General features: G+C 50.0%; 1 protein-coding gene across 1 annotated transcript; it reads right to left on the bottom strand.

Moving 5' to 3' along the window:
* Positions 1-556: 556 nt before the first annotated feature.
* BPIFB4 (BPI fold containing family B member 4) lies at positions 557-26,476 on the bottom strand. The gene is made up of 16 exons (XM_027976446.1): positions 26,371-26,476; positions 25,299-25,361; positions 24,257-24,776; positions 23,201-23,305; positions 22,313-22,456; positions 21,106-21,169; positions 20,581-20,641; positions 19,482-19,573; positions 17,413-17,616; positions 16,051-16,104; positions 13,304-13,474; positions 11,101-11,168; positions 9,049-9,091; positions 6,772-6,835; positions 4,232-4,308; positions 557-580 (listed from the first exon to the last, which is right to left on the bottom strand). The coding sequence occupies exons 1-16, from the start codon at positions 26,474-26,476 to the stop codon at positions 557-559; spliced, it is 1,860 nt and encodes a 619-aa protein (XP_027832247.1).
* Positions 26,477-26,616: the final 140 nt, after the last annotated feature.

Below are 26,616 nucleotides of genomic sequence, written 5' to 3'. Positions count from 1 at the left end.
GGACCTGAGGAATGAGAGATCAGCCAAGCCGAGAGCTGAAGAAGGCAGTGAGAACTGAATTAAGGTCCGCCCTTGCCCATCCACAGGTCCTCAGAGGTGTCTGGCATTTTTCAGTCACGGACTGAACCATCTCTCATAGGCTGTAGCTACATCTGCCAGATGCCCCCCGCGAAGTCTTGAACAAGGAAAGAAACACCCAGACCCTGAGGGAGGGTCCTTTGGGGAGACTCGTCCCAACTGCAGGGAAAGAGGAATCTTTTATTGAAGGCACAAAGTTCTCAGCTTGGGGTCTGGCGTGGCATCTGAGAGGCCTCGGTCTTCTAGGAGAACTCTATGCCCCTGCCGGGGGCTGACGATGGATGGGATTGTTCGTCAATGGGGGCAGTGGCTGGACCCTTTCTCAGGGCAGCAGCAGGCGAGAGGAGGGGTGGAGGGGTGGAGAGGGACCTGTTGAGGAGCTGAAGAGACTTGGAGCTGGGGACCGCGTCAGGCCAAGCCTTTCCAGGACTGGTTCCGGCTTCTCCCCGGGCTGTGGCAGCATCTCTGCCTCTGTCATTCAGGTGCTCAGCACCAGAAGGTCCTCGGAGGGCAGAACACAGAGCTGGTTAGTGAGTGGGGCAGTTTCTGGCTGCAGCTCAGCGGACAGCCGCCTGCCTTGGGGTCAGGCCAGTCGCATTTCTCGGCAGCAGTAACTCTAAACAGTGGAGACAGCCGGGGTCAAAGGGGCCTGAGAATCACCCTGGCAGTGTCATTAGCTTGCTGTGAGCAGGGGACCCTGGGCAAGACACTTCCCACCCTACCCCTCATTTCCTTCTTTTCCAAATAAAAAGAAGTAGGCCTGAGCCCCTCTCCAAACTCCTCCAAACTCCAGTTTTCATAATTAAAAAGATCTACAACAATAATAAAAGCAACAGACTTAATTCATAGCACAAATGAATACCCATGAGTCCATACTGGTATAAGTAATCGAGTAAATAAATAAATGAGGGAGAAGGGGTAACTCTTCTTTACAGCAGAACTCCAATTAGTAAGTGTGAAAGGAATTGCAGAGATTTAAAAAAATCACCATTCAGGCAAACAGCACAGTAATAACTGTTGAAGGCAAAAATCATTAATGAACGACAAAATTAATGGGAAACGTGTGGTGAGAGACAGAATATTTGCATAGTGTTGAAGTTTAGGCCCCATGCGATACTGATTAGTTATAAAGGGAGAACATAGTAACTTGGTGGAGAGACCTGGCAGGATCCACCTTAACCACAAGAGCAAAGCTGAACATTTCCGGGAAGGAGATGCTGACGTCACGTGCCCTGGCATGGCACCCTGACAAGGGCACAGCATTGTTTGGCAGCATTCTTGCCAAAACTACATAACCTCATCTAATTATGAGAAACTATCAGTCAAATCCAAATTGAGGGACATCCCACACATCCAGCCCAACTCATCAGAAATGTCAAGGTCGCAAAACACAAGGAAAATTGAGGAACTGCCCCAGATTGAAGGGCGCTAAGGAGGTGTGACCACCAGCTGTGAAGTGGAAGCCTGGATCCTGAACCAGACAAAGGACATTAGTGGGAAAGCTGGGAGGTGAGGCCTGTGGATTTGTACTAATGTTAATTTCCTGACTGTGATCATTGTACTTGGATTACAGCAGATGCTGACACTGGAGGAAGATAGGTGAAGAGTGTTCTGGAACTCTCTCTGTACTATTTTTGCAACTTTTCTATAAGTCTAAAATTATTTTAAAATAAAAAGTTAAAATAAATGGCTAGACCCATATAGTAGTAGTAAGAAGAAGAAGAATAGCTACCAATTACAGAGGGCCTATAAGAGTCTTGCGAGTCCCTTGGACTGCAATGAGATCCAACCAGTCCATCCTAAAGGAAATCAGTCCTGAATATTCACTGGAAGCACTGATGCTGAAGCTGAAACTCCAATATTTTGGACACCTGATACAAAGAGCTGACTCATGAGAAAAGACCCTGATGCTGGGAAAGAGTTAAGGCAGGAGGAGAAGGGGACGACAGAGGATGAGATGGTTGGATGGCATCACCAACTCAATGGACATGAGTTTGAGCAAGCTTTGGGAGATGGTGAAGGACAGGGAAGCCTGGTGTGCTGCAGTCCATGGGGTTGAAGAGTCGGACACAACTGAGCCACTGAGCAACAGAGAGCCTACAAGAGCCTCTGAGTCTTTCTCTTTTTCTCTGAATCTTTCTTTAAACCAGTGATTTTTCACCTTTCAGACCCAACATCCATTTTTCATTTGATTATAGGTCTTCATATTACTTCCTTTATTCTGAAACAAATCTCATAGATTACATAATCCACTGATACATATATTTTAAAAGCCAGTATAATTCTTTTACTGGAATATACAGAAGAAATAAAAGATAAGTAATTTATAACAAAATAATATGTATTAAGTCAGCCAAAACATTAGTTTAGGTTATTCCATAAGATGTTACTGAAAAACCCAAATGAACTTTTTGGCCAACCCAATATTTTGATATAAAATGCTCAAGTGTGATTATTCAGAAAAGAAAATTCATCCCTACTCATTTTAAAATCCCTTCAGGTTGGGGAGGTGGGTTGCAATACAATCTCACTTGAAAACCCCTGGTCTGAGCTGTCTCTGTTATTTCAGTGCAAATCCTGCCTCTCACTAGCTGAGTGACCTTGGGCAAGTGGCCTACCCTCTCTGATACGCAGGTCCTTCACCTACGATGTGAGGCCAACATTGACCAGAGCCCTGGAAAGGCCCAAATGCGTATAAAACAGTGCAGGGCGCACCGCACTTGCTCAGTAAATGGTAGAAATGATGACAGCGGTAATGATGGGGATAATAAATTTCTGCCAATCCTGTTCACATTTCCTAACCCATTTTTAACAAGTGAATGATGACTGTTAACACTGAAATGCTGTATCTCATTTAATCTCTCACTGTCAACTCCGTGAGGTGGGTGGTGGTGTTCCCCATTTTCAGATGAGGAAACTGAGGCTCAGAGTAGTGCTGAGGTCCTGCAGGCGCTCAAGAGAAGGGACCATGACTGGCGCCCCTAAGGACGGCCCAGGGCCGGCATCTGACCCACACTGCCCATCCAAGGTCACTGCCACCTGTCTCGACTCTTCCCCAAACGTGGGGGGGGGGGGGTGGGCTGTCCCCTGGGCTGAGGCCCAAGCCTGGCATGAGTGTGAGGAGCTGGGCTCTCGGCACACAGCTGGTGGCTATGCAAATAGGTGCCACCTTTTGAAAAGGACTTCGTCAATCTGGGATCATGTTCCGGGATCATGTTCTAAAGAGCTACATCCTGGAGTCAGAACAGTTTGTGCACCAGGATGCACACTGCACCTTCTTTATTACAGTGATGCTGATAATGACAGACACTTCTAGAATGCTGACTCTGTGCCAGGGGCTGTACAAGGCACTTTATGTGCAGAACCTCTTTTATCCTAAATGCAGCCCTGTAGATACACACTATGATTACCCCCTTTGTATAAAGGAGATAACTGAGGCCCAGGGTCACCCAGCTGGAAACTGACAAAGTCAGGATTTAACCCGAGGCCAGTGGACGCCAGGACCCTTATTCTTTAACTCCAATGCTCTACTGACCAACCCCCTGATCAAGCAGTGTTTAAAAATAAAATTCCAGAGAGATTGGAATGAAAAATAACAAAATGTTCTAAGGGATAATTTCTGGGTTGCAAATATATCTAGGAAGATAAACATGTGTTTGTTTCATCTTTTTTGTATTTTTTGAATTTCAGATATTGAACATATGTGTATTTTGGAAGTGGTAACAAGATCCCCCCATAGCACCGGCCATGATTCCAATTAGCAATTATTCAGGAATATTTTCCCAAAGGCCCATCTACCAACTGATTGAAGCTTTGCAAGGGCCAGGGTTTTTGTTCACTACTGTTTCCTCAGCTCCTTGGTCATTGTCTGGCACATATTAGGTGCTCAATAAAAAAACTTTCTGATGAACTATGTCACACTTTCACTTTGGGCAAGTCCTTTACTGCTCTGAGCCTCAGTATTCCCATCTGTGAGATGGGGGCAGTGATGAAAGCTTCATTTAAGGCTCCTAGCAGCTTTGTTTCTTGTTCCCTCAGCCCCATCCTTTGAAGGTAGAGGCTGCTATTATGCTGCCCTTCCCTTCCCTTCTCTTCTTCCTCCCAATTCCTGGGTTTGCAGAGAAAGGCAGAACAGAGCTCTATCTCTCCTTACCTCCAAGATGTCAATGTCTGCATTGCTGAAGTCGATGTTGAGGATTTTGGGAAGAGGGACACCAGAGCCCAGCACAGCTGTGGGGAAAAAAAGTGATCAGGTACAGTCAGCATGGCCAAGAGGCATCAACCTTCCCGGAGCCTCCAGTATTGTGTCTTTCATGCCTCCAGGACTTTGTCCTTGCCCGTCTTGTGCCGGGAGCACACAGCCTCAGCCTTGCCTGCCGGCTGAGTTCTGAGCCTTCCCTGAAATTCTGTTTAAATGTCACCTCTGTGAGCTCTCCTACCCACCAGGCTGAGCAACCCTGGGCTCCTGCCACTCTTCCCGAACAACTGCATTTCGGAAACCACAACATACTAATGTCCTGTCTTTGCATCTGTCACCACCTCCAGATTGTGAGTTTCTTTAGGCAAGGACTGTGTCCCCAGCATCACCCAGACCTGGGTGGAGCACAGAGGAAGAGACGGAGGTTTGCTGAATAAAGACATGGAAGGAAACACATGGGACCCCAACGAGTGACCTCCGTGGATGGTCTAGATCATCAGATGGTTTAGATCAGAGCCTAAGCAGACCTGCTGATTAACATTCTAGAAAGAAAGAAGGAAGAGAGCGAATGAGGAAGGGAGCCAGGAAAGTGGGGGGAGGCAGGTGGGGAACACGGGACTGAGTGAGGTTGAACACACTACCTGACTCCAGCAGGATTTTTCAGAGGACTAAGGACATTGTGAATCTACCCCCGAGGAACCTATGTAGTATTTCCCAAACTTGCTTGGTCGTGGAACCCTTTTCTCAGAGCATCTTGTGGGACTGATTTTCTATGGAACCCTTTTTGGGAATCATGGATCTAACCCACCCTTTCACTTTTGAGAATGGTAAATCGCAGTACAGTGAGATTGAGGGACTTGCTGCCAAGTTCCCAGCACCTCCTAGAGGGGAAGCCCAGGTGGGCATCTCCAAGTATCGGCTCCCAGGTCAGCCCAGCCCCATCCATCTCCTGACATCATCCTCTCCTACCAGGGAGCAAACGTGGGCCTGATGACCAGCGCTTTTCTGTGGTTCTGATTCAGTCCCCTGAAAAAAGGTCTGATTGACATCAAGAGTTCTCCAAACAAACTGAGCTGGTACAGTTGATGCCACCCTGCTTCATCCCCTCTTCCAGGATGCAAAAGTAGGGAGAGAGAGGTTGGGGTCCAGTAGCAGTGAGACCAGCTGGGACTTGGGACCATTTGCTGCAATGTTTGCACCTGGACACACCTCTCCTCAAGCAAGAAAATAGAAAGAAACGGTATGGGACTAAAAATAAGAGTTGGGGCAAATTCTGGACAAAAGATACAAATAAACCGAAAACCTAACTGCCACTTTTGAAGAGCCTGGACCAAAGAAGAGGAGGTCGGGAACACAAGCAGGGTACTGTGCATGCCCTGTACACACAATACCACCTAGGGGTGGACAAACCACTTAGGTCACCCCTCCAGCCTGACCACTGGACCACCCTTACCCTCACTACATATAAGAAGCAAGCTTGCCCCACTCAGGGAGACAGTAAGCAAGGGAACCTATCATTTGTTCTTGCTCCCCGCTTGCTGCAGCAGGGACCCCAATAAAGCCTTGCTTGCATTTCTTGTCTGGCCTCTGATCAATTTCTATTGATTAAGGGGGCCAAGAACCCTGGTTGGTAACAGATTGAGGGCTGTGGTTCTTGATGGAGCAGCTGACCCAACCTCCTCCTACTGGCCCCAGGGCTCAACAAGGAGCCACAGAGATGGGGCACCACGCTGTTTGATCTATTTATAAATTTGGGCAAGAAAACCCTCTAACTGACCATGTAACTGTCTAGGGGGTTAGGAGGCTGGGAATATTGATAACAGCAAGTGTAGTTCTATCTGTACTGATCGAACTTTTTACATTAATAAAATACACATGTGGTCCCTGTGCAAGTAAAAATAAATACACAATTAAAGATAAGTCAGAAAAAATAAGTCAGGAACACAGCCATGTAAATTAAGTTAAAAATGGTTAGGAAGGCAAATTTTATGTTTTATATGTGTGTGTGTGTGTGTGTGTGTGTGTGTGTGTGTGTACATATATATATCTTACCACAACTGAAAAGAAACCCAATGAAAATAAATATAAAAAATTAATCCAGAAACATTTTGGACTGTATTTTTTTTTTAATTTAGAAGGAAGTATACCCAGATATCGGGATTAATTGCCTCTGGGAAGTGAGATTTTCTTTTCTAACTTTTCTGGACTCTAAAATGTACACACATATAATTTTCACTTATAATCAGAAGTTTACATAGATAATCAGAGAAATCAGTCAAATAAGGTGGGGCAGGGAAATAATCCAGCAAAAGCAGCAAATAAAAAAGTTGATGGAATCTTGGGGCAATATTTGCATTCAGAGGCTGAGATAAATAAGCTTAGAGTGAAGGTCTCAGGAATGCTACTGAGGTGGAACAGCTGTGCATCAAATATGTCCAACAAACCAGTAACCCCCTGATCCCCAGGCCATGCACCCCTGGGGCACCGTCTCTCACCATTCATTGCAGGCATGAATGCCAGGTCAAAAATCTTCCCAACCAGCACCTCCAAGAGGCCAACCTGCAGAGGAAGAACGAAAAGGCAGAGATATGCTCAGGTCCGAAGGGATCCTTGAGGGACCCCCCCCCACCACCACCACCACCCTGTGGCTGGAGAGGAAGCCAAAGAGCATCTCCAGAAGAATCTGGGAGCTGCAGCCAGAGCCCCTTGATTCCAGAACCACCAAGCCTGAGACACATCTGGTCCACCTGCTCCTTGTACAGATGGGCAGGCTGAGGTCCAGTGCCCAGCAAGTGCTGGTCCAAGGCTCATGGTGAGGCAGAGACTGAGGGAGATCAGGTCTTCCCAAGGGGCAAAGAGCACAGGGTCTTTAGTGGCTTGGAAGGCCCTTGCGCTTTGTGACCAGCACTTCAGGTCCCCACCCCAGCTCAGCTTCCATGGACCTCCAGGCAGCTTCCCTCACCTGTCTGACCCCCAGTTTCCTCAGCTGTAAAATGGGCCAGCAAGTCCAGCTTGCAAGGAAGCAGTGAGGATTAGGAGCAGGTCATGTCAAACGCTTGGCCCTGAGCCTTTTCATACAGCATGTGTGCATGCTCTAGCTGTGTCCAACTCTTTGCAAGCCCATGGCTGTAGCTCGCCAGGCTCCTCCGTCCATAGCATTCTCCAGGCATGAATACTGGAGTGAGTTGCCATGCACTCCTCCAGGGAATCTCCCTGACCCAGGGATCGAACCCGTGTTTCCTGCTCTGCAGGCAGATACTTCCCCTCTGAGTCATCAGGGAAGCCCTTTTCGTATAGAACCGCTCTTCACTTCTCTAAACCTTGCTTTCTACATCTGAAAACGTGAGTGGACAATCATTACCTCAGGGAGTACTTGTCCAAACCAAACATAAGCTCTTCTGTGCAGAATGTCTGCCATGGCATGGTGCCACGCGATACTATGGTGACAGAGCATGGGATTCAAGTCCCAGCACTCCTCTTACCTGGTGGCTCTGTTGGTAAAGAGTCTGCCTGTAGTTCAGGAGACCCAGGTTCAATCCCTGGGTCAGGAAGATCCCCTGGAGAAGCGCATGGCTACCCACTCCAGTATTCTTGCCTGTAGAATCCCCGTGGACAGATGAGCCTGGTGGGCTACAGTCCGTGGGGTCATAAAGAGTCAGACACGACTGAATGACTAACACCCTGCCTCTTACCAGCTCTGTGACCTTGGGTGGGTCACTTAACTTCTCTGTGTTTGACTCTCTTATTTGGAAAGTGGGCCAATAATTGCACTCACATCATAAGTTTGATTTGAGATTCAATGGAGAAAGGCTTGATTTTAAAATAAATAAATAAAAGGTTAATGTAGTGCCTGATGCCAATTTCTATTGCTCCAGAAATATTCATTAAATATCCAATTAAGTATTGGTGTCTTTTTCCATTTGGAGTCCAGAGATTTCCATTCTAATCTGAGCTCTGCCCCAACCAGCTATAAAGCACGTCACTGCCACTATCCGGGTACCATCTATAAAATCTATAAAATTTCTCCATCTATAAAATGAAGTTGATGATACCAATCCTATGAGTTGTTTGGATAAGAAAAGCACCATGACTGTCTCTGCATAAGTGGAAATCTCACCCAAACTTGCCCCAGAAAGCAAGCATCAATTTCATTGTCAATTTATAAAATCAGTCAGTTTGGTTCAGTCACTTAGTCGTGTCAAACTCTCTGCGACGCCAAATGGGCATTTTCAAAGTCTTAGGTGGAGTGGGGGACACAAGAATGAAAAAACTGATGAAACAGGACCAAATTCTAGAATATAAGTGTCTCAGATTCATGGATCCTTAGAAAGGCAGAATTCTAGAACGTGGAGGTTTCAAAAGAAATTCAAACCTGTTTGCCTTACAGATGAGGAAATAGTCTCAGAGTGGGTAGGTATAGCCAAGGTCACACAAGAGTCAGTGGCAAAGCTGAGTCCCCCAGTCCAGGAAGGAAGAGGTGCCAGAGGTCTTGGCTGCCCCCACTGCTACCTACCCTGAGATGGAGGATTTGGGCCAAGTGATCCCCGTGGGGGCAGTTAGAATGGGACACCACAGGCATGGTGGAATGAGCTGGGAATCAGGACTCTGCCCCTCACTTGCTTTGTGGGCCTCAGTTTTCCCATCTGTGAAACGAGCCCTGACAGCGCTGATGCCAATCAACGCTCTGGAATTCACCACCATCCCAGTTCCCAGCCAGCCTCAAGGCGGTGCCATTCCCAGACTTGACTCTGGGGCCTGAGCTTGGTACTTACATCAAAATTGCCCACGTTTGAGGTTCTGAGGTTGAGGCTGGTCCTGCAGATGAAGAAAACAGCTCATCAGAAGGAGCTACTGGGACTTCCCTGGTGACTCAGTGGCTAAGACTCGGAGCTCCAGATGCAGGGGGCCCAGCTTCAGCCCCTGGTCATGGAACTGGATCCCACATGCCTCAGCTAGGGGTCTGCATGCTGCAACCAAGAGTTTGCAGTAGACCGCAACAAAGACCCAGTGCAGCCAGATAAAGAAAGAAAGAAGTAGCGACTGCCGAGAACCAAAAGAGGCTTACATTTCAGTGTAAGAAGACCGTCCACCAACATCCTCAGGGAGACCCCTCTGGGTCTGGGGGAGTTAATATGAGTAGGGCTGGTCTCCATTACGGAGCATTAACTATGTACCAGACACGATGACAGGTGCATCAGGCTCACGTCGCAGCTATGTGTCCTTGGCAAAGTACTTAAGCTCCCTGTGCTTCAGTTTCCTCCTCTGCAGAGTGGGTGTCTATAAGCACTAAATAGGGTAATTCAAGTAAATCCCATAGAATCACCCCTGGTACCCGGTGAGTGCTATGCCCGCATGAGCATCATCACTACCTGGCAAGATCCTTCAGGAGTTCCACGAAGGAGGAACCAGAGGCTCCCAGGAAACCGGCCAAGGCCACAGAGCTGGGAGAGGGAGCCCCGGACTCATGCTCTGAGCTGGACTCATTCCCTGAGCTGCACTCACGGCTGCTGTGCTGTTCTGAGCAGGGAGGCCTGAGCCTGGGTTCAAGGTCTTTCTCTGCACTTTGAGGGCTTCGGTCTTGCTGCGCCTGAATCTCACATGCAAACCAGCAGTCCCACCTGAGAGAGGCTGGACCAGACCTGCTCATGGGCAAAGGGACATTGGAGTCACTGGCCTCCAGGGGGAAGAGAAACCAGTGAGGAACAATAGAGGCTTCTCAGGGGGGAAGACTCCGCTTCAGAATATAGGAGTCCTTTCCAGCTTCTCCTCCTGTCCCTCCTCCTTCCACGACTGCTCCATCCAGGACACCCAAGCTCTTTCCTGCCCTGGAAGTTTGCTGGCTCTGTTCTCACTGACTGGAACCCCCAGCTCTCCCCACGGCTGCCCCCTGCTCCCCTTCCAGGCCTCAGTCTCAGACCTCCTTAGATAATGCTGAATGGCTCCAGTTAGCATCACAATAGGAGCAGCCCTCACTGTTGAGCTTGATAAATATTTGTTGTAAGACAAAAACCTTACAATGAACTAGGCACATGCTGTCTTGAAGTGGGAACCTTCAAGACAGTGATAGCAATAATAAGAACCCTTTCAGCCACAGGCTGTCAAGAATTAAATGAATGAAGACACCGTGAAGGCTTAGCTCAGTGTCTGGCACATAGAAAGCATCCAATAAATAACAGCTATTATCATGAGTCCTATAAGGTGGAGACAACGATGCCCATTTTCAGATGAGAAAATTGAGTTTCAGAGAGGCAAGGTCACTTGGCTTACATCACACAGCCAGTCGGGGGTCATGGAAGGATCTGAACCCATACCGCTGGCTCCACAGCTGGTGCTTGTAACCATTCGACACAGCTCCAAATCAGACAGACATGGGTTGGCTCACAGCGCACCACCCCCCCCCCACCCCCATTCTCATATTGTGGCCTTCCTTGAGTAAATAAATCCACCTCTCTGAGTCTTAGTTTTCTCCTCTTTAAAATGGGAGAATGATCGCCCTGCTTCTGCAAGGCTGAATGCCACTAGACTCAGCAGTAGCCAGAGCCCGGCTGACCACCAGCAGCAGCGGTGGTATCATTACTGCCCGTGCCGTTGCTGGCGGCAGGTCCTTCTGTGAGGCTCACGGCTCCACCCTTCTTGTCCTGCTCATGCCAGTGGTTTAGGCAGTTATGGCCCATTTTCCCCTGTGCAGTCTCTTGGATTTACCCAGCAGCCAAGTCCAAAGACCTCTAAGCCCTCCAAGCCCTCCCTGTGAGTTGGCACCAGACGTAAGAATGCCAAAAAAGTCTTTATGAAAAGCGAGAACCCTCAGCAGCAAACCCTCTTACTTGTCCAGCTTGGCGTCAATCATAAGCTTATCATTCTCCACGGAAAACATGGCCAAGAGTTCTGCGTCCTGGAGGAAAGGGAAGGTGAATGGAATGTCACTGCCATGGTACAGCAGTCATTGCTCGCTGGGGTCTCCCTGTGAGACCCCCAATAACACACAATGTAATGGATTTTCCCCACCTCTGGAGGGAAGGAGTTGGAAATCATAAATTGCCTGCATTAACTGTTGTTCACAAGTAAGTTATAGCAAAGGCTGGAGGAACATTCTTCGGAAAGACAACAGTCACAGGAAGCTAATGATTGGCGCAGGAGTCAGGGATGTTTACTGAGTTGCTCTGAGCTGTCTCAGAGGAGGCGGGCATGGCCTGCAGCCTAGGGGACCTGCTTCAGAACAGTTGTTGTAGATGCGATTGGATATCATCACTGTCAGTCATAACTGCCCCACCCACCCCCTCAAGAGAGGGCATAAAAGGTCCAGATTCATCCCCTTCTCTAAGCAGAAGCCTGTTGTCAGAAGATCCCTCTTTGCTTCTCGGCCCTCCCCTCCCCCCAAAATAAAATAAAACAATTTTGTCTTGTGAGGAAAGAGAAGCTCCCAGCAATTTCAGGTGATGCTATTAGTAAAAACAATAATTAAGATGATGGAAAAGAAGCAGGAGCACTGGATGTATATAACAGAGACCTATCCAAGTGTGGGAAATCCTCCTAGGGAAATGGCACTTGAGCTGAGGCCTGAAGGGTACGTACTAATTCGCCAGATGGAAAAGAGGGTGTGAGAATGATCCAGGCAGTGGGAAGGGCGTGTACATTAGAGCTAGGGCAGGAAAGGGGTTGGCAGAGGGACAGAGTGTGAGGAGGGAGGGGACTCCTGGAGGCTGGAGTCGGGGTGGGGCCAGACCAGGCAGGGCACATGGGCTGGAGAGGAGTCAGGTCTGATCCAGGGGGCAGTGGGGTCACGGCAGGGTTCTGAGCTGGATCAAATGTGTGGGCTATTGATGGAAAAAAATTCCCACACGGAAGGGACAAATCAACAGAGGACTGGATGAGGGGCAGCCATCTCCACTCCTGGGTGAGAATCAGCCCTTTTAACTTCTCATCTGACAATGCCTAGCATGGACTCTGTGTGCGCTCCAGCTGACTAGAAGTGGCTCACCACGTCTCCAGCCCTGGGAGGAGAGACTGGGAAGATACAGCAGACAGATACAGGAACAGAACCCTAAGTGTCTGAGCCCGAAACTTTCACCAAGGAGGGGGAAATGGCACTAAACACAACTAAGCCCATTCCTTCCACAAATATTTACCAAACACCTACTGTGCACCAGCTTCTGCGCCTGGCCCTGGGGATCCTACAGTGAATAAAATGGTCTGTGTCTCTGCCCAGTAATAAACTAACCAATGAATTCATTTAATAAAATCACATTAAGGCTATGAGCAATGTAAAGCAAGGGAGACAGAGAGAGATGGGAGGGGTGGGAGTATTTGAGACAGGTGGTCTGGGAAGACCTCTCGGAGGAGGTGACATTAGATCAGAGACCTGATGAAAGTCAGGCTGTGAACCACACGGACGTCTGGGAGAAGAGCATTCGAGACAGAGGCAACAGCATGTGCAAAGTCTCCAGGTGGGACTGTGCCTGGCAAGTTGGAGGAACACCGAGGGGCTAAGAGGGGACCAGAGGATGCTCAGGAAGGACTTCATGGACGATAGTTAGAGAATGGGCTATGTTTAACTTTTGATCAAAGGAGTAACATCATTTTAAGAGGATTCTCCTCTATGAAATAATTTTGGAAATTGTTGTATTTGTATCTTTTCCCTCCTGGGTACCAGGGACAAATCTTGTTCCCCTTTCTTCAGCCTCTAGTAGAAAACACAACACATAGTAGGTGCTCAATAAATACTGCTGAATGAATGACTGAGGACTGCTTTGCCATAGGGTGTGGTACACAACCTGTGGGAATAATAACCAGCCAGCACTTTTGGCTTCCTTCTGGTGTTTCTGGTACTTCTCTGAGCATCTCATTAATGCCCTGCTGCCACTGCTATGGGGGAAAAAAAATCAAGTCCAAAGGTCACACAGCTATAAGTGCCCTTAAAGCTTGGATTTGAATCAGGTCATCTGGCCCCCAAATCCAACTCATAGTCACCGTGGTGGGAACAGTGGGGAGGTGTCTGCAGACTCCCGGAGACCGCCCACCCCCACTTACCACATCAATGAGGCAGATGGTGGTCTCGACATCATTGGGCTGGGAGACCATGACCTCAGAGGTGGCGAACACCTTCACCACCGCCTGGTCCTTCTGCAGCATCACCGAAGGTGGGTTCGGCACCTGGATCCTGATGGTGAGGGGGCGGGACTCAGGGTACTGCTGGAACACCTGTGGGCAGACACCAGGTGGGGTGAGCAGGGCCATCCATGGTGGAGGGGGACTCAGGGGGTCATCAGCCAACCTCTAAGCACACACGGCAGAGGGCCCCACATTGGATCCCTTCAGAATCTGCAATATTGCTTGAGTCCTACAAACCACATGCAAAGCCTCCATCCGCTGTGGGGTTTGGCCAGGGGCTGTCTTCTCCAAGCCTCTCACAAAGAGATATCATGAGAATTCAATGTAATCACGCCAGAAAAGCTTGAAACTCAATACCTAACACAGATACTGTGGAAATGCTCAAAACCTGGTCCTTAGGGAGGTAGGGTCCTGGAGGGCTGGGGAGCTGGGGTTGGGAGAGGGACACTGAGCTTGGTGCTGGACATTCATGATTTCATTGACTCAGCACAACTCCATACATTGCTTTTCTTCTCCATATTACAGATGAGAAAACTGAGGCTCAGAGGGGGAACATCAAGCAAACTGTCCAACGCCAACAGGAGAGCTGAGATTCTAGGCCAGGTCCATGTGACTCAGGAGCCCACGGCCTCTCTCCCTTCCTACTGACTCCGGATGTCCCACCTGGAATGAGAAAATCTACAATTCCAGGTGCCTTTCAGTGAAATTCCCAGAGCAAGGCACAGCCTGCCCCACCCTCCTGGATTTGCTGGGGTCTCTGAAGACACATGGTGGGAGGGATCAGAGCCTGTTTGCTGCTCACTGATTCCTCCAAATTGGCTAAAGGGACCAGTCATCAAATGACCAGCCCTTATATTTACTAAATAACTGCTTTACCAAAAAAAGTTTAAGGAACATTTTTCTTAAATATGTTAAGTGAACATAAATATATAGAAAATATCCCAAAGCTACTTTAAAAAGAAACCAATTTAAACATGAGCTTTCTATATCCAGTGCAGCAGGGTATGTCCTGATCCTAAGAAGGCATTCATTTTCCTGACCACACTCAAGGTGAAACTCTCCTGGAAAACTCTTGATCTAACAGCTAATCTAACAAACAGAGCCAACTGACCACTCAGCGGACTCACCTTTGTGCAAATTGACTCTCAACAAATTGATAATTTGGTGCATTGGCTTTTCACAAAAGGGTTTTCAGGATATTTCCACAGAGGGGCCTGGTGTCCCAACCACCTCCACCCCAACATGCAGAATCTCCAAGAATTCACAACTCTCCATTCACAGAAACCCTGAGAGGTTACCCTGAACTCTCTGCACAGCCGCAGAAAACTCAGGCTATCTATCCTGGCTCTGGTCAAGCGTCTCCTGGTAACTCCAGGAGACATTCCTCCGTGTCTGGCCTCAGTCCCTCCCTGCTACAGGCCCCGCCCCATATGACGGCCTGAGTCTTTGCTTCACTGAGCTCAGCGGGGCTGCCGCCACATGGTGTGGCCGCCCTGAGCTGGTTTCCCCACCTGTAAACCGGGATTCTGGCCCCATGGATGGGAGGAGGATTAAAACCACATGAAACAGTCGAGTCTTAACAACTTTCATGAACCATAAAGTGCAGTGCACGTAAGAAGTGGTCCAATAAATGAAGGTGCAGTTGTTTGAGGGGCCCGCCTGCCTCCTGGCGATGCCACTGTTTGTGCCATTAATGGTGCCCTGCGATTCAGCTTTCAACCACACGAGGGCGATAGTGACCACTTGTTGAGTGCAGTTTCCTTTCCTTTGAATTCCACCCAGAACGAGATGGGACAGGTAGACAGGAGATGAAAAATGTCTAAAATGGCTGTCAATTACAGTAACCCCTGGCAACTGTGTAACACCATGTAAGAGGCTCTTTGCTGCCAGGTGCAGGGTAGCATGCCTGGAACCAGAGCTAGGAGGAGAACTGGAATCAGAAAAGCCTTTGTTCCAACTGTGTATGGCAGCTGATCCAAGGCTGCATTTTGCTCTTTTAAAAAATAAATAAATAAGTTAACCAGAACGATCATAGTTAACGTTTATCAAATGCCTACTCTGGGCCTAGATTCAACTCCCAGAGCTGCAGTCAGCTTGTGGGGTCGGCATTTTTGCCCGTTTTTCCAGGTGAAAAAACCGAGGCTCAGAGAGAAGTCATTTGCCTAAGGGAGCATGGCTGGGATGTGCTGAGCTGGAATCAAATTCATGTCTGTCCGCTCCAAAGATGTGGCTCTTTCCCCGTAGGCCTCCATGCTCTCCAACCCCACCCCCAAGCTCTGTATCAGTATCTCTGTGTGCATCATCTCCTTTACCCTCCTGGATGAAACTGTGCAATAGCTATTAGCATCCTTTGACTGAAGAGGAAATTAAGGCTCGGAGACATTAAGACTCTTGCCCAAAGACACACAGCAAGAAAGTGACCAGGCTGGGATTGGACCTGGGCGGGTCAGTCCATGGCTAGAGCTCAGGTGCTTTCCACCTCAGCCTCTGCACCCATACACCCCCGGGGGTCTGGTCTCCAAGCCTTTCTCACTGTACTTTCAAGGCGCAGGGAGAAGGTTGGAACACCCACCCTAGTGCTAAGTGTCTTCCCTTCCTACCCAGCTCCTGGGACAGTGAAAGGGAACATGGGGCTGAAGGCAAGGGGAGGCACCACCCATACATACCTTGGGAATCAGGGCTCCCAGTGTGGACGTGGTGAGTGGAGGAAGCTCTTCAAACTGCAGGGAAAGAAGAAGGGTTGTGTGGGTTCCCGGGGCTATGGAGACAGACAGGAATTGCTACCACAGTGATTAAACCTCTACCCCTCTCAGACAACCAGTGGGGGCATGTCCTCTCCCTTAAAGGCCGCTGGGGAGGCCCCACAGGTCCAACAGGGCCCACCATGTGGAGCGTAGTAGCCATTTGGGGGTTAAGTGGATGGGGCAGCCACTGAAGCTTCCACAGACAGGACTTCTCAGGGCAGGAGGTGAGATCTGAATCTTTCTCCTCTAAAAATGTGAGTCTTCATGAAAACAAGATCGACCTCAGCTGGTCCACGTGTGAAACCCAGTGTCCATTAAGCGCATGATGCCGCCACATCCCCGGACTACCTGTGCTATTATTTAGCTACAGTCTTCCTTAAATGACTAACTTTTAAAGATTATCAAATACTAAGAAATGGAAAGCCAGTACCACTTGACAGAAGGTGACGGCATCTGTAAAACTAAACGCAAGGAAAACAAAACAATGCCCTCACCCTGTGCGTGGATGCCATTGTCTGTAGCTGGGGTGGGGTGGGGGGCGGTTCTGTACTCCCTGAGTTAACAGAGGACACCTCAAAGTTTAAGAGAGGGTTACATCATACTGGCACCAAATGGAGACTTGCCTCTTGGTAGACTCAAGGTTGACATAAGGCACGTGATGGGGTTATTTTGAGGAACTCTTGTTCTTCTGAGATACACACTGAATTCTATGGAACAGAATGTGATGGCTCCAAACACTCAAGCTGTTCAACAGCAGATAGAGGGATACGTGGACAGACAGACAGGTAGATAGACAGACAGATAAGATAGGTGGATGGATGGATGGATGGATATGAAGCAAATGTGGCGAAATATTAACTGGTGAATCTAGGTGAAGGATATTATGACATTAATTGTATTATTTTGCAGCTTTGATGAAGGCTTGAAATGTTTTAAAAGAAAAGATTTGGAGAGAAAGTGACCCTGGAACATACCTAAAGGGGATATTTTATTCTTATGTCTCTTAATTATGCATTATCAGTGTTTACCAAGCAAAAGGATTCAAAACACTTGTCCTGAGATATAGACATATGGGTTTATATTATGCTTTTTTAAAGGTTTGGAATACAATTATGTAGAATTGGTTAGGGAGCAACGTTTCGATGTTGTTTAGTGTCATGAGTTAAGGGCTGGACTGTCCATAGTCTTTGCTTTCAAGCCATTTCCCAGGACACTGGGGACCAGAGAGAATCAACAGTGGGCTGTGCGCTGCCCAGCCGCCCCATCCTGGGGGCCGTGACTCACCATGCCATCAGTGATATCAATATCTAGGGCCCCTTGCTTCTGCAGGAGAGTCAGAACCGAGCCCAGAAAGTTGGCAGAAATGGCCAGTTGGGAGTTGGTGTTGTCGCCCATGGGGGGCAATTCTGGCATCTTCTGCTTGGGAGAGAAGGCTGGCCGCCCCAGTGGGTAGTCAATGAGGTCTCCTCCAGCTTCTCCAACCAAAGTCTGGGGAAGTAGAGAAGAAAGAGGTCACAGGGGAGAGAGGTGCAGAGAGAAGAGTGGAGGAGAGGGGCTGAAGGCTGGAATGAATCCCTGCATTTGCCGACAGGCAGCCTTCCTTGGTTAAACCCACTTTCGTGTATGGTCCCATAAATGCAATTTGTGATGGAATAGCGTCTCTTGATGAGATGGCTAGTAAGCATCACCAGCTGGATGGACATGAATTTGAGCAAACTTCAGGAGATAGTGGAGGACAGAGGAACCTCATGTGCTGCAGTCCATGGGGTCGCAGAGTCGGACACGACTTAGCGACTGAACGACAAGCATCTCTTGCAGTTCCTGCTCTATGACCAGTTATAATTGAGCCATGGTTTAGTGCCATGTATTTGAAATAGAAGAATGAGAGCCCTCCACTAAGAACGCAGCAAACTGATGCACCTGTACCGCATACACCGGAGTATCTACTCTTTAAAGGCCAGACTACTCCCCATAGCATAAACGGTGCTGTGCGGCCTGCCTCATCTGGAGCCTCTCTGCCTCTCTCACCCCCCTTCCTCGATGCAGCCACCAGGGTCTTGCTTATCTGTACCTCCAGCTCAGCATCCCTGCCATCCATAGATGCTTCCTGCCTGCCGTTTCCTCCCACACTCTCTTCTTTTGCTCTGTCCCACTCCTTTGGCTGGTCTCAGCTCAAGTATCACCTCCTCCAGGAAGCCCTCTGTGACCTCCCTGGGTAAATCATATCCCCTGCTTTAGGCTCTGATAGCCCAGGAATCCCTTTCACAGAGCTCAAGATCTCTAACCGTTTGAGTGACTCTTAGATGGCCCATCCGCTCTGGTAGATGGTCACCTCCCTCAAGTCAGGGATCTTTCCAGTCCCAGTCCAGAGTCTAGCCACAGCAGCTAACGGGTGAACATCTCCTGAAGCCTCTGTGCTTGTGGGTTTACCTGCTGTGCACATATACGTGTGCACAGGTGTGCTGTGTCTTTGAGGGCATGGGTGTGCGTGCTCTGTGTCTGAGGCAGGAAGTAGAAGGCATTTGTGTGTGCAGCCCAGGGTACGTGTGTATGTGCGTGTGCACGCGCGTGCCCAGTTACGGGCCTGATTCAGTGGTGTGCTTGAGCTAGTTCGCATCAGTTCACAAGAGCCAATTCCAGGCATCTTTCCAACCCTGTGTTTAGTGAGTCATGTTAGTAGCCTGAAATTGGTCAGGGTAGGGGTACTTATACCCAGGAAATCAGCAAACATTACATATTAGGACTTTTTAAAACAACCATGAAGAATCAGGTGTTAACGTTTACCAGCACACAAATAGCCAGATTCACTCCTCCAACAAACCCAAGCCCATAGCAGCAGCTCCCACATCTAGAAGCCAGACTGCCTGCTTCAAAGCCGGGGTTCACATTTATTAGCTGTGTGACCTTTGGCAAGTCTATGACCAGTTATAATTGAGCCATGGTTCAGTGCCATGTATTTGAAATAGAAGAATGAGAGCCCTCCACTAAGAACGCAGCAAATTGATGCACCTGTACCGCATACATAACCTCTCTGTGTCTTACTTTCCTCAATAAGAGTGCCTACTTCGGGGTTAATCTACATAAAGTTCTAGGGATGTGCCTGGCACACAGCAAGCGCTAGGTGAGTGTCGGCTGTAACTGAATTTCCCAGCACAGCTTCTTGAAGGTCCTCATCCAAACAGGAAAAGGTTTGGTCCAAATGTTGTCTCCCAGGCATTTAGCAGCAGCCCTGAGGGTGGGGGTTGGGGGGAGGGGGGCCCTGGGGGGTGAGAGGTCAGGGGAGGTGGGGTCCTCGCTCACACCTCGGCCTGTAGGGAAAAGGCCACCTCCCCCACCTGAGCCCAGGCACTCACGTTGAGGTCCAGCTCCAGGAATTCCCCAGTCACGAGCGGGAGGCTGGAGAAGGTGTACTGGACACTTCCCAGTATCCCCAGAGGAATCAGAGCTGCAGGCAAAGGTGGGGGTCACAGGAAGCTCCCCCCACCCACCCAGACACCTTCTTTGTGACCTGAGGGGAGTGAGGCAGCAAGGTTCTGGCTCCAGACACCATGGAAAGAGCAAGCATTCTGGCTTCAAACCCCAGCTCTGCCTCTTCCTTGCTGTGTGATCTTGGTCAAGACCCTGCACCTCTCTGAATCTCCATTTCCTCCCCCTGTAAAATGGCTTACTAGAACCCCTCAGACAATATTGGTGGTTGGGGGTGGGCAATAAGATTCTGCATATTGATAAGCTTTGTAAGCTGTGAAGTGCCATACTGGGAAGAAATTATGGGGCTCCACAACGTGGTGCTTAATTGAGTTTGGCATTTCTCTGACTGCTTGTGATAAACGGCCCTACCTTCTGGGCTCTTCCAGCCCTGTCTGGCTGTAGAGACTGTGCACTGCCCAACAGGTGCTACCATTATGCTGTGATCTATCTGGATGGAGGACCCTGGAATCATGGAGTGCACGACCTGGACAACCACACGGGGCAGACTTGCCTTCAGGAATGTTTACTCTGAAATCCTGGACCAAGGGTGAGTGTCAGAGCCTGAATCTGAAGACCTGGACGGTCTCCACGGCGCCTGTCACTCTCTAATCTAGTGCTAGTCACTCCAGTCTCTCTAGGGGGTGAGGCCAGCTCCCCCGTTCTAGAGATGAGGGAACTGGGAAGAGCCTCTCCAAGTCCACACGCTGCCTGGGGGCTGGAAACCCAGTGTCCCAACACCATCCCGAGCCGCAGGGCCCGGGGGTCCAAGTGGGAAGCTCCTCTCTCTGGGGCTTGGTGGGGGTGTCTAGGGACAAGAGGAAGGGCCAGGCAGCCCCTCTCCCCTGGCGTCAGACGCACAGCACTGCGTGCACCACACAGGGCCCTCCTCCAGACATTGCTGTGTCCCCGGCCCCTTCCGAGGGTGGGGCGCAGATCAGGTGCTAGAAGATTCTGGCTGAAGGAAGCAAAGAAGGAAGGACTTACAGTCCACGAGACCCAGCTGGTCGTTGACAAGGCCCAGCACCACATCCACGATGGGGCAGAGCTGCAGGGGAGAGAGGGCGTGGAATCCTGGTGACCGCGCAGGGCGTGGGGGGCGGTGCACAGCGAGAACAATGGTAATAGCGACTGAACTGACTGCCTTTCTGTGCGTGGCCCTATCCTCCCTGCAGCCCTGTGGGGAAGTCTTTCTCGTGATTCCCATTTTACAGATGGGAAAACTGAGGCTCAGAGAGGTGATGTGACTGCCACCCAGCTTGGAAGTGCTGGAGCTGGGTTTCCAACCAAGAACTGTGTATATCTCAAGCCTCACCTCTTTATCCCCTCACCAATCTGTCCCTCCGCATTCCTTAGGGCCCTTTCCAGACCCCCAAGGACACGTCCCAGAGCCCTGGCTCCCTCTCTCCTTCTGGGTCACCTGTGTGCCTGCACGAATGGGGGCTGCACCGTGGCCCCTCGCTCTGGGGAAAGTTTGTACCTCCTGCTTCTGGTCCCAGGATGGGCTCTTACCAAGTCAGGGAGGACGTTGGCCAGGACTCGATTTACTAAGTTGTCCACAAGATTGGGGAGAAGCCTGAAGAGAGAGCAGATCAGTGACAGTTCAACCAAACAGTGGAATATTACACACCCATGTAAAGGTAAGCAAAAGGAAACTCTTCATGTTTGGTACAGAAAATTCTCCCAAGAGACCAGTGATGAGAGAAAAGTACAAAACAGTGTTCCCAGTATGTGCCCACTTGTGTTAAAATGACAGAAGGGAATGAAATTCACATTCGTGCTTGCTTCATTTGTTTAAAAAGATTGGATGGAGAGCTCTCTGGGAAGGGGGAAGATGGGAGATGGAGAGAGAGGGGGCCATGCCTTTTTATCATGTTATATTTTGAACAATGTACCACCAGATATTTTTCCTTGTGAAAATGTGACTTAAAAATCTGTGAAGTTTCTGGATTTCCTTCTTCCTTCTCATCTCACCAGAACACCAGGGGCTGATTTTTTTCTGCCTCCACCCACCCTGGAGCAGAAAGACTCAGAGAAGCCCACATGAATAGGAAATCTGGGGCTCAAGTTACGCAGTGACTTTTCTCTGATCCCACAGTCTAGGTAACATGAGGGCTGGAGAAGAGAGAAACTGATGAGACAGGACAGGAAGGATTAGGGGGCTTCAGAGAGACCAAGGACAAGGATCTCCCAAGACTAGGGCCAGGGAGTGAAAAGAAAGGGACTCAGTTCTGAGGAGCCCTGATGCGCCCTCATCTGTGACCATCTTCTGGGGGCAGCGTACCGGCCAACATCCAGACACTTGAAAACCCCTCTGGACACAAGGTGTGGACTCAGCCACTTTGTGGGTAGAGTGTAATAGAAAAACCTCAACATCTGATTAAGATCACATTGAACAGCATCAACTGGGAAGTTTCCCTGTGAGTGGGGGCACCATTGGACACAATACCCATGTTAGTCAAGTGACATAAACTCTTAAAATGTGCCGGGTTCTCGCCATCTGAATTCCAAAGGGGAAAAATTACCCCCATTTCACAGATAAAGAAAGTGGAGCTCAGAGAAGGTAACAGAACTGTCCAAGGTCACACAGCAAGCAATAGGGAAGCTGAAGAGGTTTGAACCCCACGCTGCTTCCAGAGCCTCTGTTCTAAACTACGATTTGCCAAAGACAGATCACTCTACCATCTGCCAAGGCACTCCATGGCCCGCTGGTACTCACCCTCGCAGCAGCCTGACTTTGATACCTCCCAGGAGGGTGTCACATCGCTCAATGACCAGCCTTGGGTAACCCGTGCGGTCCATGGTCAGCCGGACTTTGGCCGTGATGTTCACCTCCACTGCGATGTCCAGGAACCCAATAAGACTAGAGGAGAGGAGACCATGGTGCCAGGGAGACAGTGTGTCAACCCCCAGCCACCACATTGCACCTCGGCTTTTGCCCTGGCAGTTCCTGTCATCTAATATGCTGCTGGTTCACGTCTGAGGGTCCCAAACCAGGAGGCTTCCCTGGACCCTCAAGTCATCTGCGAACAAATCCATCCCCACTTAACTTATGAGAGCTTCAAAGGCTGGGAACAGAGGCCAATAAATGAACCTCATGTCTAAATTCTGGTTTCCAAGGTGACCACCCAATCATGTTGCTTTGTAGGCATGACTTCATCCCATGGGGATAAATCAATGCAAAGGTCCACCGCCTGCGGTCCTCTAACGAGCACCAGCTACTCGGCAGACACTATTCAGGGAGACCTGCCACAGCGGCTGCAGCCCCCTGGGAAAGGATGCATAGTGTGCCCATTGCAGGCGGAGACATTATGGCTCAGCGACATTAGGAGAACTGGCCTGACTTCACACGGGCTAAAAGAGAGCCAGGATTTGAACCCAAAGGGCCCCCGAACTCCAACCTCCCAGGATCTTAACCTCTGAGCAGGCCGCCTTCACTGCTTGCTGCTCAGATGACCTGAGCCCAAAGGTATAAGCCACGTGTGTGCCGATGACACCTCAGGTTTTTAGTCCCCACATTATGGACAAAAAGGAGAAATGACCTGCCCCAGATCTCCCAGCCAGGATGCAGGGTGGCAGGGACCCCTCTGGAATCAAGGGCACATACCTCTTCCCATTGATGGCCACACGGGTGTACAAGCTCAGATAGACGCCCACGCCAGGCAGGAGCCGCACAGACACCCGGGGGAGAGTCAACTCCACGATGCGTAACCTGCGGGGGACCAAGAGCAGTGAGACAGCTGCCATCTCCCCTGCCCGGCACCCCACTCCCCAGGGAGCATCCTCCCTGTAGCCCCCTCCTCTGTGCCCCATTCATTCTTCTCAGCCCTAGAAAGACCTATGATTCGTGGATAGAGTTTGGAAAACACAGAAAAATTAAAAGCAAAAAATATGCCATGACCCACTGCCTGGAGGTCTATTGTTTATATTTCCATGTATTCGCTTTGATCTTTTTTTTTTTTTTTCATGTAAAAATGCTACTCATTCTGCCTGTCCCTGCCCAGCTTTGCCTGGTTTCTTCCCAGAGAATCTTTAGATTTCAGCTCTAGGTTTTCTTCCTCTGGGGAGCCTCCCCTGATCTCTCCACTGTACGCCTCCTCACTTCTCCATGAACTTCTTAGCACTGTAAGTGTGTAATTGTTTCCAGGCTTCTTTATTGATGCCATATAACCCAGCTGCCTGCAAGCTCCATCAGGACAAGAGATGTGTCTTGTCTTGGCTCACCATGACGTTGTGTCCCTAGGGACAATAGAGCTCCCTGCACGTAGTTGGCACTCCAAATATTGGTCAAATTAAATAGTGAATATGAGGAGGAGGCTCAGCATAGTTGAAATTACAATATGTATGCACAATCTTGGGTCTTTTCCACCTCGACTATAACACTATGACCATTCTACAGAGGAGGAAACTGAGACCCAGGGAGAGGAAACGAATGGCCCAAATCACAGGCTAATCTAAAAGGCTGAGCTGGGACTCAACTCAGGACTTTTAACAGCAAGATCCCAAATCACACAAGACTCAAGACATCCAGTCCTGAGGCCAGGTCCTAAAGTGTATGAGACACTGAACACCATCCTTATTCCAACTCCAGGCCCTTGGGGGTGATTATTCCTGTTCGGAGTTCATTAGAGGGCTTGACAGGGAGACCCCAGCCCCTCCTTACCCAGTGATGCCCTGCACGGTGCTGATGATGCCGCCCTCGCCAAGTACGCCCAGGACGCCCCCTCCTCCAAGAAGTCCTCCGTCTCCAAGGAGACCACCTCCGCCGAGCAGGCCACCTTGGCCTGCTAGGATGCCATCAGCTGCCAGCATGCCCCCAGTGCCCAGCAAACCACCTGGGCCCAGTGCCCCAGTGGCTACACCAGGCGGGATCTCTCCAGGCCTCAACTCTCGCCGGTGAAGTCTGCTCACGGGCGCCGCACCTTCAGCAGACCTGTACCGCCCATGGTCCCTGTGGCTGCCGTGCGCATTCTCAGCACTGCGGTAGTTGCTGGTTCGGAGGTCCCTGACGCTTCCATCGGACTCAAGGATCTCACCATATCGGTATTTGCCCCCCAGCTGAGCAGTGTTGTCATTGGCCTCGACGTGACCATACTTGTAATTACCGCCCAGCTGGTGGCCATTGGTATACTTTGGGGGCAGTTCTCGGACGTGGAAGTCATTGTAGGGAACACCACCGACACCTCGGGGGAATTCAGCACGTCTGTAGTCATCGTAACGGTGTCGGCCACCACCCAAAAGACCACCACTGCCGCCCAAGAGACCACCACCACTGTGGCCTCCACCACCCAGCAGCCCCCCACCACTGCCACCCAGCAGCCCCCCACCACTGTGGCCTCCACCACCCAGCAGCCCCCCACCACTGCCACCCAGCAGCCCCCCACCACTGTGGCTTCCACCACCCAGCAGCCCCCCACCACTGCCACCCAGCAGCCCCCCACCACTGTGGCTTCCACCACCCAGCAGCCCACCATCACCACTGCTGCTCCCACCACCAAAAAGCCCCCCATCACTGCCACCCAGGAGCCCTCCACCACTGCTGCTACCGCCACCCAATAAGCCTCCTCCAACTCCGCCCAACAGGTCGCCACCCCCTCCACCCCCGCCACCAAGCAGGCCCCCCAGAAGACCACCTCCCCCACCACCTCCACTTCCACCAAGCAGACCCCCCAGGAGAGGCCCACCGCCATCACCACCAGCTTTACCCATGGGCACCTCTCTCAGGGCTGAGCGAAGAGCATCGCTTTGCTGCAAGGTGCCCGAGATGGCTGCGGAGAAGCAAAGGTCTCATTCAGAAGCTCGTTCCCCCTCCAGCCCCCAGCACTGCTCGTTCCCTAGTCCCCCTTCTCCCACTGGTAAGCTCCTGAGGTCAAATGGTAAGGTTCCTGCTGACCAGCCCTGACATCCCCATGAACTCGTTAGCTGCTGGCTTTGACCTCGCACACTTTAACCAGATTTCAACACTGTTCAGCCAAACCTGGGTAGATTTTCTTCATGATCCTTCCTTCCAAGCACTCCACACTTTACAGTGTAAAAAACAACAACAACAACAAAAACCCCTACTTCTTAGTGCATTATTCAAATTTATTCCTGGAAAATAGTCAAGGCCAGCATTATTGTCCCCATTTGATGGGTAAAGAAACTGAGGCCTGTGACACTGAGGAAATGTCCCCTTTTTTTTTCATTCTATGACAGCCTTGGACAAGAATCAGGGTAGGGGACGTATCCTCGTTTGCCAGAGGACAAAAGCGAGACCCCCAAGAACTGAAGGCAGGATCAATGACAGCTCCCGCTTTTGAGTGTTTTCTATGAACCAGGAACTGTGCCAAGTTTTCAAAAGGTCATTCATTTCATTAGATTCTTGTATCAGTCCTCCAGGATGGGGACCATAATGACACCCTCTTCACAGATAGGAAAACTGAGGTTCAGAGAACTCAAGTCTCTAAAGGCTCAGAGAACTCAAATCATTGGCTATTTCATATATACTTCATATAGCCAATATCTTTACTCTAGGAAGGCTGACTCCAAAACTCAAGCTCTTAATCGCTGCTTTATACTGCCTCAAGCGTCAACTCCCCAGCATGGTGCCTGGCCCCTAGCAAATGCTCAAGAAGTGGCATCCCACGGAAAAGATGAAACTAAGGCCCAGAGAGAAGCCACCCATCCTTCTGATGTAGAATCTGCCAGTGAGCAAGAGAGTGCTTGGGAATTTCAGAGTCGGCTGGACCTCCCTACCCGCCGCCTGCCACCATTCACTCTCTGTAGGACTGGACTCACCGTTGCTCAGCACGTCTTTGGTCACCCTGAGGACGGTGTTTGTATCTTGGCGGACGCCACACACAGCTGCCACCAACAGAGCAGCCACACACCATGTCTCCCACATGCTGGCACTGCTTCTCTGCTAAGGAGACAGCAGGTCACAGGGCTGTGGTTGGGTGCCACCACCCTGCCCAGCAGCTGGGGTTAGCACCACCCCTTCCCAGCCCATCAAGAGTCACACCAAGACCCTGAGACCCAGAAACA

This window comes from Ovis aries, chromosome 13 (assembly GCF_016772045.2).
Source record: "Ovis aries strain OAR_USU_Benz2616 breed Rambouillet chromosome 13, ARS-UI_Ramb_v3.0, whole genome shotgun sequence".
NCBI lineage: Eukaryota > Metazoa > Chordata > Mammalia > Artiodactyla > Bovidae > Ovis > Ovis aries.
This window is presented reverse-complemented; position numbering and strand designations above follow the sequence as displayed.